General features: G+C 39.9%; 1 protein-coding gene across 1 annotated transcript in view; it reads left to right on the top strand.

Annotated features, from left to right (window-relative positions):
• The window catches only part of Dnah8 (dynein axonemal heavy chain 8), a 206488-nt gene that overhangs the window by 50770 nt on the left and 141786 nt on the right, over positions 1-13932 (top strand). Inside the window, exons 24-34 of the mRNA XM_090355742.1 lie at positions 960-1035; positions 1386-1572; positions 4239-4435; positions 4960-5086; positions 5779-6014; positions 7730-7834; positions 7968-8081; positions 10050-10112; positions 10826-10926; positions 12552-12689; positions 12864-13104. Of these exons, the coding sequence (XP_090211868.1) occupies positions 960-1035; positions 1386-1572; positions 4239-4435; positions 4960-5086; positions 5779-6014; positions 7730-7834; positions 7968-8081; positions 10050-10112; positions 10826-10926; positions 12552-12689; positions 12864-13104 (1585 nt within the window). The remainder of the gene's footprint in view (positions 1-959; positions 1036-1385; positions 1573-4238; positions 4436-4959; positions 5087-5778; positions 6015-7729; positions 7835-7967; positions 8082-10049; positions 10113-10825; positions 10927-12551; positions 12690-12863; positions 13105-13932) is intronic.

The following is a 13932-nucleotide window of genomic DNA, read 5'->3' as shown; positions in this document are numbered from 1 at the left end:
GTGTTTCTGTACACATGTACAAATACCAGATTGGTCTTCTTGCAACATAATCCCTGCCTCTCCCACGCACGAATGCAAGGGTTTCCTTCCTTTGTTTCCATTCTCAGCTGAGAGTTCTGTCTCAGATGGACCTTGCCTTTTTGAGTAGCTATTTGAATGATTATTTTGATGCTTACAGAATTTTTGCTTGATTCTTTTTTTGGGAGGGGTGGTGAGGAGGTAGAGTGGGGTCTAGTCTTGGGGTTTGAACTCAGAGTCTGGTGATGTTCCTTAATTTAAGGCTTGTTTTCTACCACTTGAGCCACAGCTTCAGTTTCAGGTTTTGCTGGTTAATTGGAGGTAAGAGTCTCTCTGTCTTGTTTATTCAGGCTGGCTTCACACCATACTCCTCAGTTTTCTGAGTGACTAGGATTATAAGCATGAACTATGCTTTTTGCTGTCAGTATCCTCCATTTTATTACAAGGTTGAGAGAAAAGAATGTTAGAAAGTCACTAATGAGAGAGCAATATTCAAATACTATGAGATTGATGCTTTACTTCTAGGACTATTAAGGCTTAATAGTTTCTTAGTTGTGTGCAATTTATGGTTCTATTATAATTAACACTCCTAATTTTTTTTTTGGTGGGGGTTGGTTGTGGGACTTGAATTCTGGAGCTGGACAATGTCCCTGAGCTCTTCCGCTCAAGGCTTTTGCTCTCCCCTTTGTGCCACAGCTCCGCTTCCTGTTTTCTAGTGGTTAATTGGAGATAAGAGTCTCACGGACTTTTTAGTATCCAGGCTGGCTTTGAACTACGATCCTCAGATCTCAGCTTCCTGGGTAGCTAAGATTACAGGTGTGAGCCACAGCGCTCAGCATAAACAATACTCTTTTGGTACAGTTTGTATTGTTGGGAAGGGTGCTTGTAAGCTATGAAATTTTAGGCTATGGTTCATCCTTAGCTAAATGTCCTTGTTACAGCCCGTATGGACGAAAACGGTCAGAGGACATTATCTCCTTTATAAAATCGGAAGTGCATCTTGCGATCCCTAATGTGGTGAGTACAATTAAATAGAGTGCCTAGTTGGGTAATGTATTTTAAGAATATAACATTATGTAGAGCCCTGGCCTTGCACGAACCTCGGTTCCATCCCTAGCACCACAGATAAGAAAATAAAAACAAAGACTCATGCATAGCTTATGAAACCTGGAGATGAGTTAAGTATTTATCCTGCAAGTACAGTAAAGATCGCCTTGTTGTTTTCTTAGTTCAGACCACAGCACTCTCCCCTCGGCCATCTCTCTCTTAACTCAGCCTTCTTCTGGACCAGTGGGAGAAAGGAGGGAGAGAATTGGAGGCACAGGGTTATGCTGGAAGGATTATGCCCTGGCTGTTTGTTTCTACAGGTGATGGTTCCTAGTCTAGATGACATTCAACAAGCCATTAACCGCATGATCCAGTTAACCCTGGAGGTCAGCAGAGGAGTGGCCCACTGGGGACAGCAGCAGGCCCACCAAATCAAACCAGTTATTGCCAATTCCTCCCGCACTGACCAGAACCACCCCAGCACAGGAAAACAGAAGAAGGATGACAGTAAGAGCTCTGAAACACGCAGCACCCCGACGGGGTGTGGGGCGGGGAGTTAAAACAAGTCTCAGAGAACACAACCTGAGAATCATAATAGTCAATGGTCTTTGGAGAATTCCTTGGGTTTGATAGCACATAGATTTTTCTATATATTATCATATATATAATTCATATTTTATATGCTAATTTGTTGTTTCAATTAAGAAAATCCCAGTGGTCCATTCTTTTCATTTAAAAACATGTAGGGGCCAGGACTGTGGCCTAGTAGTAGAGTACTTGCCTAGCATGCATGAAACCCTGGGTTCGATTCCTTTTGTGTACCACATACACAGAAAAAGCTAGAAGTGGTGCTGTGTCTCAAGTGGTAGAGCACTAGTCTTAAGAAAGTGCAAGGACAGTGCCCAGGCCCTGAGTTCAAGCCCCAGGACTGGTAACCCCCCTTCCGAAGAAAGTAAATAGTTCTTTTTAGTTTTTGGTCATGGATACATGAAGATTTTTGTGTATGTGTGCCAGTATGAGGGCTTGAACTCAGAGTTTGGGTGCTGTCTCATAGCTTTTGTGCTCAAGGCTAGTGCTCTACCACTTTAGCCTCACCTGCATTTCTGGCATTTTGGTGGTTAATTGGAGATTAGGGTCGTACAGACTTTTCCTGTCTGGTCTGGCTTGGAACCATGATTCTCAAATTTCAGACTTCTGAATAGGTAGGATTATAGGCAGGAGCGAGGCTTTTCCCCCCCTGTGGTGGGGCTTGAACTCAGATGGGAGCTGTTCCTGAGCTTTTCTGTTGAAGGCTAGTACTGTACCATTTTAAGCCATAGTTCCACTTTCAGTTTTCTGCTAGTTAATTGGGGAGAAGAGTCTCATGGACTTTCTTATCCTGGCTGGCTTTGAACCGTCATCTTCAGATCTTAGCCTCCTAAATAGCTAGGATGATAGACATGAACCACCAGTGCCTGGCACTTAAAAAAATCACTTTCCTATAGTAACCTTGAAAGATAAAATTTAAACTTTGGTTCTGATTTTTCAGCATAATTTTCAGTCTAGAAAACTTTCTTTCAATATTTGAAGCTGGATTATTAGTAGCATTCCCAAATTGCTAACCAAACAAATGATTAAAAGTAATGAATAGTAGATAAACAAATGTGGTATATCTGTACAGTGGAATTCTTAGGGATTGAACTGAGAATTCAACTGCTACAGCATGCTATGTTATTACTTAATTAAATTAAAGGACCAGGCCCAGAGTTTAAGTATAAAGTATATTAATTAAATCACTTCAATATCTTGTATTTTCTTTTGCTCTAATTTTGATTAGATGTAAGATAAAGTAATGGAGAAAAGCTTAAAGCAGACTGTAATAAATTCAAAAGAACAAGCCAGCTTCAGTCAATTAACTCTTCCTTAACTACCAGATTATACCACTATAAAAGGAGAAGCTAGGAGTCTGAATTTCATGTGAAATTTCATGATTTTTAATTGTTACCAACTTAACAAAAAGTAACGGTATAGCTGAGTGCCAGTGGCTCATGCATATAATTCTAGTAACACAGAGGCTGAGATTGGGACGATGGAAATTCAAGTCCAGAACCTTTTCTGTGGCAGGAAAGTTCATATGACTCCTCAAACGATTGCTGGGCTTAGTGATACAACCTGATTATCCCAGCCAGGATAGGAAGTCTGACATAGACAGATGGTGATAGGAAGCAAAATATTCTCTCAAATTTAGCTGCTGGGGCCGGGAGTTTGGCCTAGTGGGTAGAGTGCTTATCTAGCATGTACAAAGACCTGGGTTCGATTCCTCGGTACCACATACATAGGAAAAAGCCAGAAATGGTGCTGTGGCTCAAGTGGTAGAGCTCTAGCTTTGAGAAATCCCAAGGACAGTGCTCAGTCCCTGAGCCCAAGTCCAGGACTGGCCATAAACAAAACAAAACAAAACAAAAAAAACAAAATCAAATTTAGCTAGCAAAAAACCAATTCAGGGAAGCGGTAATAGCTCAGTAGGAAAAGCACCTGCTTAGCAAGCCCCAAATGCTGAGTTCTAGTCCCAGTACTTAATGTTTGTTCACTCTTTATTCCACTGTGAATGGTCTAATATGGGCCAGACGAAAGTATCTGTGTGGTTTCTGTTTAATGAGAATAGTTGAGAGTTTTCAGTCAACACAGTGACATGATCAGATTTGTGTACTGGCCAAAGATGTGGTAATGGAGTAGTTGTAGAATTTTTGCCCAATCTCTACATACTAGATCCTGAACTGAAGACAGCCACAGACGTCTCACGTCCTATGGAGTTCAGCCACGACAATTGGAGGTCATTTAGGCGATAGATGTTATCTTTTTCCATCGACTGCTATACTGTTGTATAGAGCCCCATTTCAATTCCTTTAACCTCTCATTAAGGAACATTATAGAACGAAGGGGCTTTAACCCATGTCTCATAGTTTTTCTTTCCTTACCACACGTTTTCTCCTGATGAGAGAAAGCTAAACCTCAAAATTTAACTCAGTATTTTCTCTTGGAAGGCAGTAAGCTAGCAGCTTCTACCTCTTTATTATTTGGCGGGAGTGCCATTAAGAAATCCCATTAAATAAGAACAGTGTGGCTATGAATATTGCTGACATTTAAAGCTGAGTATAGACATTAAGTATAGTGTGGCAACTATCTGTCTTCAGGAGCTTTTGAGGAAGTTGTTCCAGCAAGAAAGCTGAAGAACTTTTACCCTGGGGTGGCAGAGCACAAGGATATTTCCAAGTTGGTCCTTCTCCTTTCCTCCTCCGTGAACTCTCTAAGAAAGGCGGCCAATGAAGCCCTGCAGGACTTTCAAAAGTACAAGAGTCTCTGGACAGAGGACCGAGATGTAAAAGTGAAGGTATTCTTCTGTCATTTCCTTTAGCTTTTAGCTGTTTGTGTCTAACTCTTGGGTTGGGGGGAATCTTGAAGAATTGGGGGAGAATGTCGGGAATTAATAAATAGAGGCTACAAACATATGGATGCCAAATCCTAGATGCATGTATGGACATTGTCAATGATTATGGGTTCTGTCAGTTCTCATGTAATTCCCTGAAACAGTCAGGCACAGACTGAGTGACCAGTCCTATTTAGAGGCCAGGACCTACCATACTTCTACAGACCCAGCTGTATTTTTGGTTAGTTGAAAAACTTTAGAGCTCTGAATAACCCATCTCAGAAGTGGAAGATCTCTCATCCAGCCTCATCTTTTCTCAAGATTATTTGGGATAGCCATTCTTTTCCAAGCCATTAGCCCATAGCACATCAAGTATGTAAGAAGGTGCAAGTTTCTTCATTTCACTATTACAACTGTACAATGCTTGAAAGGGTTAATACTTAAGCGTATTAATAATGAATAAGAAAAATACTGTTGCCTTTCTATAGGAGTTTTTGGCCAACAACCCCTCCTTGACTGAAATCAGATCCGAGATTTTCCACTATGCTACTTTTGAACAGGAGATTGATGAGTTGAAGCCCATCATTTTTGTAGGGGCTCTTGAATTGCATACAGGTAACTAAAATATTTATTATATATCTATATTTTCACCCGAAGTGCCATTTTATTTTATTGGTTTCATTTTTCTGTGACAACTGGAGACTAAACTCAGGGGCTTTATCTCACGGTCTTGCACTCTCATTTTTCTTTCTTGCTTATGATCTTGCTCTACCATTTGAGCCATACCTCCAGTTTGGCATTTTGCTGATAAATTGGAGATGGAGGCCCATCATTTCTGTCTCTTATTTTCTTCTAGGCTGATGTTGCGCCAAGAAGAATCTGAATCTGAGCTCCTAAGTAGAATAACAAAATTAGGGCTGAGGTTTGACAGAGGAAGCCATATATTTCACTCTGTTGAAATGGGTTTCTTTGGGGATAATAGAGGGCTGCTAATGAGATGACCAGAAACAGGAAAGTTTACACGGAGCAGTAACTTCATCTCACACATCTCGCCTACATGCTATAGTATCTTTCTCAAGTAGGGATGAACATACCATGGGGAGACGATGTGAGTTTTCAAAATTTAGCAACCATAGAGCAAGCACATCTAGTCAGAATAGCCACATTTCAGGTGCGCAGTAGCCATAATTGATTCGTAAGCACCGAATTGGACAACCTGTTTGTATCTGATGCTCAGATTATACATCCAGTGAATTTCTCTACAGAGTGTTGACTGTGCTATTTTAATCTTTCTTGTCTTTCATCAGAGCCCATGAAATTGGCTTTATCAATTGAGGCGAAAGCCTGGAAAATGTTGCTCTGTCGATATTTGAATGAAGAATACAAAAAGAAAATGTTAGACATGATAGCATTTATCAATGAATACTTGAAAAAGTTGTCTAGACCTATTCGTGACTTAGATGATGTCAGATTTGCGATGGAAGCCTTGTCTTGTATTCGTGATAATGAAATCCAGATGGACATGACTTTGGGACCAATTGAAGTAAGAATTGATGGCATTTCTTTTTCCTGAGATTAAAATAAAGCATACTGAAAAGTGATACAGTTAACACATTGTTAAATCTAGTATATGGTAAATCTACTTTCTGATGTTGGGAGAATTTTACCAGTTATCATGAGTTATCAACGTACAGAGCATATTAGTGATCTTGTATAGGCTTAGACAGTGTTGAGTTTTTGATACTAACACTATTATTTCAGAGAAAAGATTGGTTGTACCGTCTCTTGGAATTCCTGATATGTTAGGCAAGTTCTTTGGTTTTCTTTAGAAACCAGTCTGGGTCTCACTCATAACCACAGACAAGCCATGGGCATTCCTCTGGCAAGAGCCTAGCTGGCTAAGCTCAATAGTAATTTGCTAGAATTAAAATCAGCAAAAGACCATGTTAGTGGAAAGTAGGGTATTGGTTATCTATTGCAGTGATAACAAATTAACCAGAATGTAAATTTGAAATGGCTTAATACACATTTAATGGTTTAAAACAACACAAGCTTATTTGATAGTCATAGCAATCAGAAGGGAATAATGAGTCTTACAGGGCTAAAATCAAGATTTCAGCAGGACCATGTTATTTCTGGAGCTCTAGGGGAGAAGCCATCCCTTGCCCTTTTCCATCTTGTCTAGGCTGCCCACATTCCATGGCTCGTGGCTTCTCTCAGCAACGGCATCATTCCTATCTCTGCCTCTGTCATTAGATCTTCTCTGACTCTGACTCTTCTATCTCCCTTTTCCTTTCTAAAGAACTTGGTAATTAGATTAAATCCACCCATTTTTATTTCCTCTGGGATAATTTCCCATTGATATCTTCTTCATTGAGTTAGAGCGTCAGTGTCCCCATTGTCATGTAACATACTCATAGGCTTTGGGTGACTCAGTCCGTGAACAGCATTGGAGATACCATTATTTTGTCTGTCACAAGTCTTTTCTGATTGATGGTGAAAATAAAAGCCAGACTCCTTGTTTTATTATTATTTCTTAAGTTTTACTTAAGTGTTAGAAGAGTGGACACTTCCCCCTCTTCTCCTTGATACCCAGTGCTAAGAGCTATTTTATGCTTTCTTGAACACATTTAGAGTCTACCCTGTAGTAGATGAGGGATTTCATACTTTTACTACTTCAAAGTTTTTGGAATTTTGGATGCTAATCATTCCTTCCTAAAGATGTAATAAATTATTTGATCTTTCCCCTGAGTACAGAAGAGGCTTCTTTGGTGTACATTAGTGTACATTAGTTTGGTAAATTCAGTCGCCTGCCCATTCCTTGAACCATTCAAGATTCTTTGCTTCAGACTATCTTGCTCATCATCATTCCATACCATTCCTTATATGCCAACTCTAGTTTAATACAGCATGAGAAATTATTCTGCATGGCATTGGCACAAAACAGAGAGAGGGGGGAGGGAGAGAGAAAATAACTCTAGGAGTTCTATTTTCTAGAGTAATATTTCTTCATGCAATCTACTTATACCTCCACCAGAATCACCTAGGTGCTTGTCCAATGCAGACTTTTGAGCCTAACATCTATAGACAATATGTGGTAGTCAGTAAAATGCCGAAGATGCTTTCTCTATAGCTTTAATTTTGGAAGACATCCTTGTAGAATTTGCCGAACTTGAAGACAGAACATGTCTAGAAGGCATATGAATCCTTTGGCGATTGCTTCTTGAGATATTTCTGAACTCTGTCTCCTCTCTACAGGAAGCTTATGGTATTTTAAACAGATTTGAAGTTGAAGTAACCAAAGAAGAATCTGAAGCGGTTGATACCTTGAGATACTCATTCAACAAATTGCAGAGCAAAGCTGTAAGTATAAAGCAAATGCCTTAATTTTTTATGTCATTATTTCTAGAAAGATTTATTCCATACTTTTTGACAACTTGTCACTGATGACAATTTTATTGAGATACAATCTACATATAGTCCATGTATATTCCAGGTTTCTGTACAAGATGAACTAGTTCAAGTGCAACCAAAGTTTAAGAGCAATCTCCTTGAGGCTGTAGAAGTCTTTCGCGATGATGTCATGAACTTTGCTGAAGCCTACGAGACGGTAATTGACATGTTAGCATGCTGGGTGGTAAAATGTCTTGTGGTAGGTTCAAATGAAAATGGTAAACCCTGAGAAACACCCAGAGTTTCTCGTGGAGAATGTAAATACATTTGTTCAAAAGGTACACAATATATACCCATACTTAGGCTAGTATGCAACTCATTTTCCACTGTTATTAACCAGAAGGATCATTGAAAATGAGTAACACATATCAGGCTGGGTTAGTACCACAAATTTCCTATATATAAGTATATATGCACAGATATATACGGGTATACCTGTGTATATATACATTTTTGAGACATCCACACTGTCTTGAACTCACAATTTTCTGCTCTAGCCTCCCAAATAGACAGAATTACAGGCACTTTATTTTTTAACCTTTTGACTAACACTTTATTTTTTAACTTTTAAAGAACTGATATTAAGCTTATCTCCTTTGGTTGAATTAAGTAGTATTGATTTGCTATTTTCGTTTATTGTTGAAGTGAGTTGAAAGGAATCTGAGGTTTAAACCTTGAGTGGTTTAGGCATCAGAAAATGATTTTAAACTTGCTTGATTTGCAAACAAAAGCAAAACATGGCTGGTGCCAGTGGTTCACACCTGTAATCCTAGCTGCTCAGGAGGCTGATATCTGAGAATTGTGATTTAAAGCCAGCCTGGGCATAATTAACCACCAGAAAACTGGAAGTGATGCTGTGGCTTGAGCACTAGCCTTGAGTTGAAAAGCTCAGGGACAGGGCTCAGGATCAGAATTCAAGCCCCACAACCCCCCCCCCAGCAAAAAAAAAAGCATAGCTTAACCCAAGCTATGGTCAGACATTTTCTCTTTATTAGGAAAAGCTGAACTTGATCGACACAACTGAGAAACAGCAGACAACCTGGCAATTAGAAAACCAGGGGCTTTTTGGCAGGACAGAGTAGAAAACTAATAAATGTGACCAGTCATGGGGTTTCTCTGTGTATCCCGTAAAACCCACTCCTTACAGCAGTGGATGGAGCCCTGAGCCACTTCTGGTTTGAAACAGTCTAATGCTTGAATCACTGTGTGCTCAAACTCTTTCATAAGTTATAACACCTCAGTTTACCTTTTAAACATGATGCAATCATATCTATGAGTGTACAGTCCATGCTAAAATCTCTAGTACTCATCGTTTTCTACTAGGCACAGTCTTTGTTCTTTGGATCTGTGACCTTGCAGGATGTCCTTTCATCCCTTTGCTTTTGGGAGAGTTATTTTGAGGGGATTCCATGCAAATGTATACTGGCTTACAACCATGAGAGGCTGACCACTGATTCCAAAAATCCAACTTAACATGTGTCTCTGTTTTCATCCGTGCTGAACATTCTCAGAATTCTTCATTGGTTATTTTAATCATAGCCGCGGCACCAGCGTTTATAATCCTGAACGAAATTCAGCTGAGCTCTTGCGAGACACACTTCATATGGGATGTAGTTTGGGCACAGTCTTTATTAGCTGTGTCAAGGTCCTTTAAAAATGAATGGAGGCTGGAATGATGAAAATGTTTCAAGGTGATTGTGGTCACAGTTGCACAGCTCCGCATACAGTAAAAGCCACTGAATTGTGCACTGTAGAGTGGGTAAATTAGATCTCAGCAAAGCTGTTACAGGGCATAAATAAGAGGACAAAATGCTACCATTTAAATAAAAATGTGTATTTATTTAAAAGGAAATACTAGATATATTGAAAATAAGTCTGATTAAAAATGAAAATAGAGGGGCTGGGAATATGGCTTGGGGTAGAGTGCTTGCCTAGCATACATGAACCCCTGGGTTCGATTCCTTAGTACCACATACACAGAAAAAGCCAGAAGTGGTGTTGTGGTTCAAGTGGTAGAGTTCTAGCCTTGAGCACAGAAAGGATCAGGGATAGAGACCAGACTCTTCATTCAAGCCCTATAACTGGCCAAAAAAAAATGAAAATAGTGATTATAATTTCCTTACAGGAAGGACCTATGGTTCCAAACATACCACCCCAAGAAGCGAGCAACAGGCTACAGATATTTCAGGTAAAATAACCCACTTTTTTGTTACATTGATGTACATATAGGTATTCGAAATACAGGCCTTCTTAAGTCTACTTAATATAGAAGTAATTTGGTTGGGTATGGTAGTGTACTTCTATCATGAACCCCAGATAACAGAAGCAGAGAGAGAGGGAAGATTATGAGTTTGAGGCTAGTGTGGGCAAAGTTTACAAGACCCTATCTCAAATCCAAAAACCAAACAAAAAGGTCTAAGTTGTCTCTTAAATGGTAGAGCTATTCATGTAGCATAAAAGAGGCCCTGGGTTCAATTTCCAGTACTACAAAAGAATAAAAAGGAAACAAACAGAAATCATTTGATGGGTTCGAATCCTTGGGACCTCATACAAATTAAAAAGCCAGAAGTGGTACTGTGGCTCAAGTGTAGACTCTAGCCTGAAGAAGGCCCAAGGATAGTACTCAGGCCCTGAGCACTGAGATCAGGCCCCACAACTGGCAAAAAAAAATTATTTTATATAAAACCAATATTTTTAGAATGCTTGGCAGGTAACTTTCCTAAGTACTTAACTTTCCTCTGATAGCTAGGTATATACATAAATTTGCCGCACAAATCCTTGTTTCATAGTTCATAGATACTATGAAATAAACTGCAGCTTTTATTTTAGTTATGATGAATTCTACTTTAATAGGATCTGACTTAATGATCTTTTGGCACAATTTAAAAATCTTTGTTGCAGGCCAATTTTGATGATCTGTGGAGGAAATTTGTTACCTATTCATCTGGTGAACAGCTCTTTGGATTGCCTGTGACTGACTATGAGGTTCTACACAAAACCAGGCAAGTTTACAAAATACCCACGAGTTACAGGGAGTTGATTAAATACTGTTCATTAGAAGATTCGAGTCATTGTCAAATCCCTCTCTCACATAAAGTATAGACACTTCTAACTATTGTCTATATTCCTGCCACTCCTGACCTAATACACATACGTTATATACAAAAAGAAGATTCTAGAGAAGTAGAAAATATACTACAAAAAGCTCTGGGTATTTATGACCAAAAGCTAGCTTGTAGCCAGGTACTAGGGGCCCAAACCTATAACCTTAGCTACTCAGCAAGCTGAGATCTAAGGATTATGATTCACAGTCAGCCCAGGTAGGAAAAGTCCAAACGACTTATTTCCAAATAACCATCCCCAAACTGGAAAGGGAGGTGTTGTTCAAGTTGTAGAAAGTTAGCTTTGAGTTCAAGCAGCAGAATCTCTCTCTCTCTCTCTCTCTCTCTCTCTCTCTCTCTCTCTCTCTCTCTCTCTCTCTCTCTCTCTCTCTCTCTCTTACACACACACACACACAAGTTAACTTGGCCAGGTACCTCTGGTTCATGCCCGTAATCCTAGCTACTCAGGAGGCTAAAATCTGAGGATTGCGGTTCAAAGTTAACTTGGGCACGAAAGTCCGTGAGACTCTTATCTCCAATTAACTGGAAGTGGTGCTGTGGCTGAAGTGGTAGAGCGCCAGCCTTGAGATGAAGAACTCAGGGATAATGCCCAATCCCAGAGTTTAAGCCCCACAACTGACAAAAGAAAATAGCTTGCACCTTATGGTTTCTTTCACTAGTTTTGCATATGTCTCAGATAGCTGCATTTTTTTTTCATTTATGCTACTGTATTACCTACTTCAGATCCTTATCCACGTATGAAATGTACCAAACAAAACTTGCTCAAACAATTGTAAATAATAGAAACACAAGGTCACTTGTCTATCTCAGAAAGTTCTCATTGCACAATTTTGTCCAATGGGGCCGTTGGCTCTCTTGAACTGTATGTATTCAAGTGTACACTTGTAAAGTTTAATACAAACTCATCTAGAGTCTTTAGTGTAGAGTGCTGTTTTTTCCCTCTTTGCTATCTGATACTGGGGAAAGAGAGTCCTTTATCAGTTTTCTGAGTTCAGGAAGTTTCTGGGTTCTAAGCTGTTGCAAGTAGAACATTATAGATATGCTGTCTCCAGATTCCTTTTCTGGTACTTTTCTTGAGAGATGATATAGTGCTTCCAGAAACACAGGAAGACACTGGAAAGAGGATTTTTGTACTGTAGATTAACCTTTAGGAGACTGTTTTCCTTCTTTATTATTCTAGTCATACTTGGCTCAGATGGGAATAACCAGCAGAGATAATGAAATCGTTCTTAGGATAATGGAATCAGAAAAATTCAATAATTCAGAGAGTAGTATACTTGTCTTAGATTTATAAGAAGATCTAATTCTTTCCTTTTCACAAGTATGACCAATATTGAGTTTATAGTATCATTCAGAGTGTTGAGTCTTCATATTAGAAGCCACTGGTCTTATGAGACAGAATATACATAGTTATGAGATACCGATTGAATGAACATGTCCTGTCTAATAGCAGAATGCATTTTTTAAGACAGACTGTGTGATCCTTTACTTGTTTTGTTCTCTAGAAAAGAACTGAATTTGCTGCAGAAGCTATATGGCCTTTATGACACGGTCATGGGCAGTATTAGTGGATACTATGAAATTCTTTGGGGTGATGTGGATATTGAAAAAATCAATGCAGAGTTACAAGAATTTCAGAACAGGTGAGTTTCCACTGAGTTAGCTTGTCTCTGAATACTGCTTATCCTTTTTAGTATCCTATCGGGGTACTAACTACAACATTCTACATATTATACAGCAGCAGATTCCTTGATATGTTCTGCCATCTTCAGCCACATGCATAGGTGATGAATTTCCCCCCTCCTTCTCACTGATAGATGTCGTAAACTTCCCAAGGGGCTTAAAGACTGGCAAGCTTTTTTGGACCTGAAGAAAAGAATCGATGACTTCAGTGAGTCTTGCCCACTACTGGAAATGATGACCAATAAAGCGATGAAACCGCGGCACTGGGATCGAATCTCTGAGTTAACAGGAACCCCATTCGATGTGGAGTCGGATTCCTTTTGTCTCAGAAATATCATGGAAGCTCCTCTCCTTAAAAACAAGGATGATATCGAGGTATGAAGACAGCTGAGGTCTTCCCAATGATTCATCGGGACCATCATTATTGTCTTTGAGCATTGTATAAATCAACAGTTTTTATTTTATTTTTCCCTCATGTCTTAGCTCTCCTTATCTAGTGGCTTTATCTTCATTGCACAGCTCTCCCTCAGGCCCAGGCCAAGAGTCAAGTATGGTGGCAGTGTATCTTGACTCTGGACGGTATGGTCCAGATGCTCCCATCACATCCTCTAGGCGTACAGCACCCTCTCATTATGTGGCTAGATGGCACCGGAGGCCTTGGCCTCACAGATTCTTGAAGGCCAGTTGAATTGCTTAAACTCAGAGACCTGGTCCCCACTCACCATGGCCCTTAGATCTGAGCTTCAGTGCTACCCTGTGGTTTGCATCCTTCTTTCTTCTTACTCATGGCTTTATTTGTGTGTGTGTGTGTGTATGTGTGCGTATATTTGGAGCATTGAGATTGTCTCCAATTATCTCCCCTCAACCCCAGCAAGAAAAAGTCAAAAGAGCATAGACCAGGCACTGGTGGCTCATGCCTGTAATCCTAGCTACTTAGGAGACTGAGATCTAAGGATTGTGGTTCAAAGCCAGCCCAGGCAAAAAGTCCGTGAGATTATCTCCAATTAACCACCAAAAAGCCAGAAGTGGAGCTGTGGCTCAAGTGATAAAGTGCCAGCCTTGAGCAAGAACGCTCAGGGATAGCACGCAGGCCCTGAATTCAAGCTCTAGGACCAGCATAACATAAACAAAAGAAAAAGCCAAGCAAGGCCCTGAGTTCAAGTTCCAGTGCTAGTACAAACTCTCCCTCCCCCTCCCCCAAAT

Source organism: Megascapheus bottae, chromosome 22, assembly GCF_031878675.1.
Source record: "Megascapheus bottae isolate mThoBot1 chromosome 22, mThoBot2.hap1, whole genome shotgun sequence".
Taxonomy (NCBI): domain Eukaryota; kingdom Metazoa; phylum Chordata; class Mammalia; order Rodentia; family Geomyidae; genus Megascapheus; species Megascapheus bottae.
The sequence above is the reverse complement of the archived record's forward strand: the minus strand, read 5'-3'. Positions and strand labels throughout refer to the sequence as shown.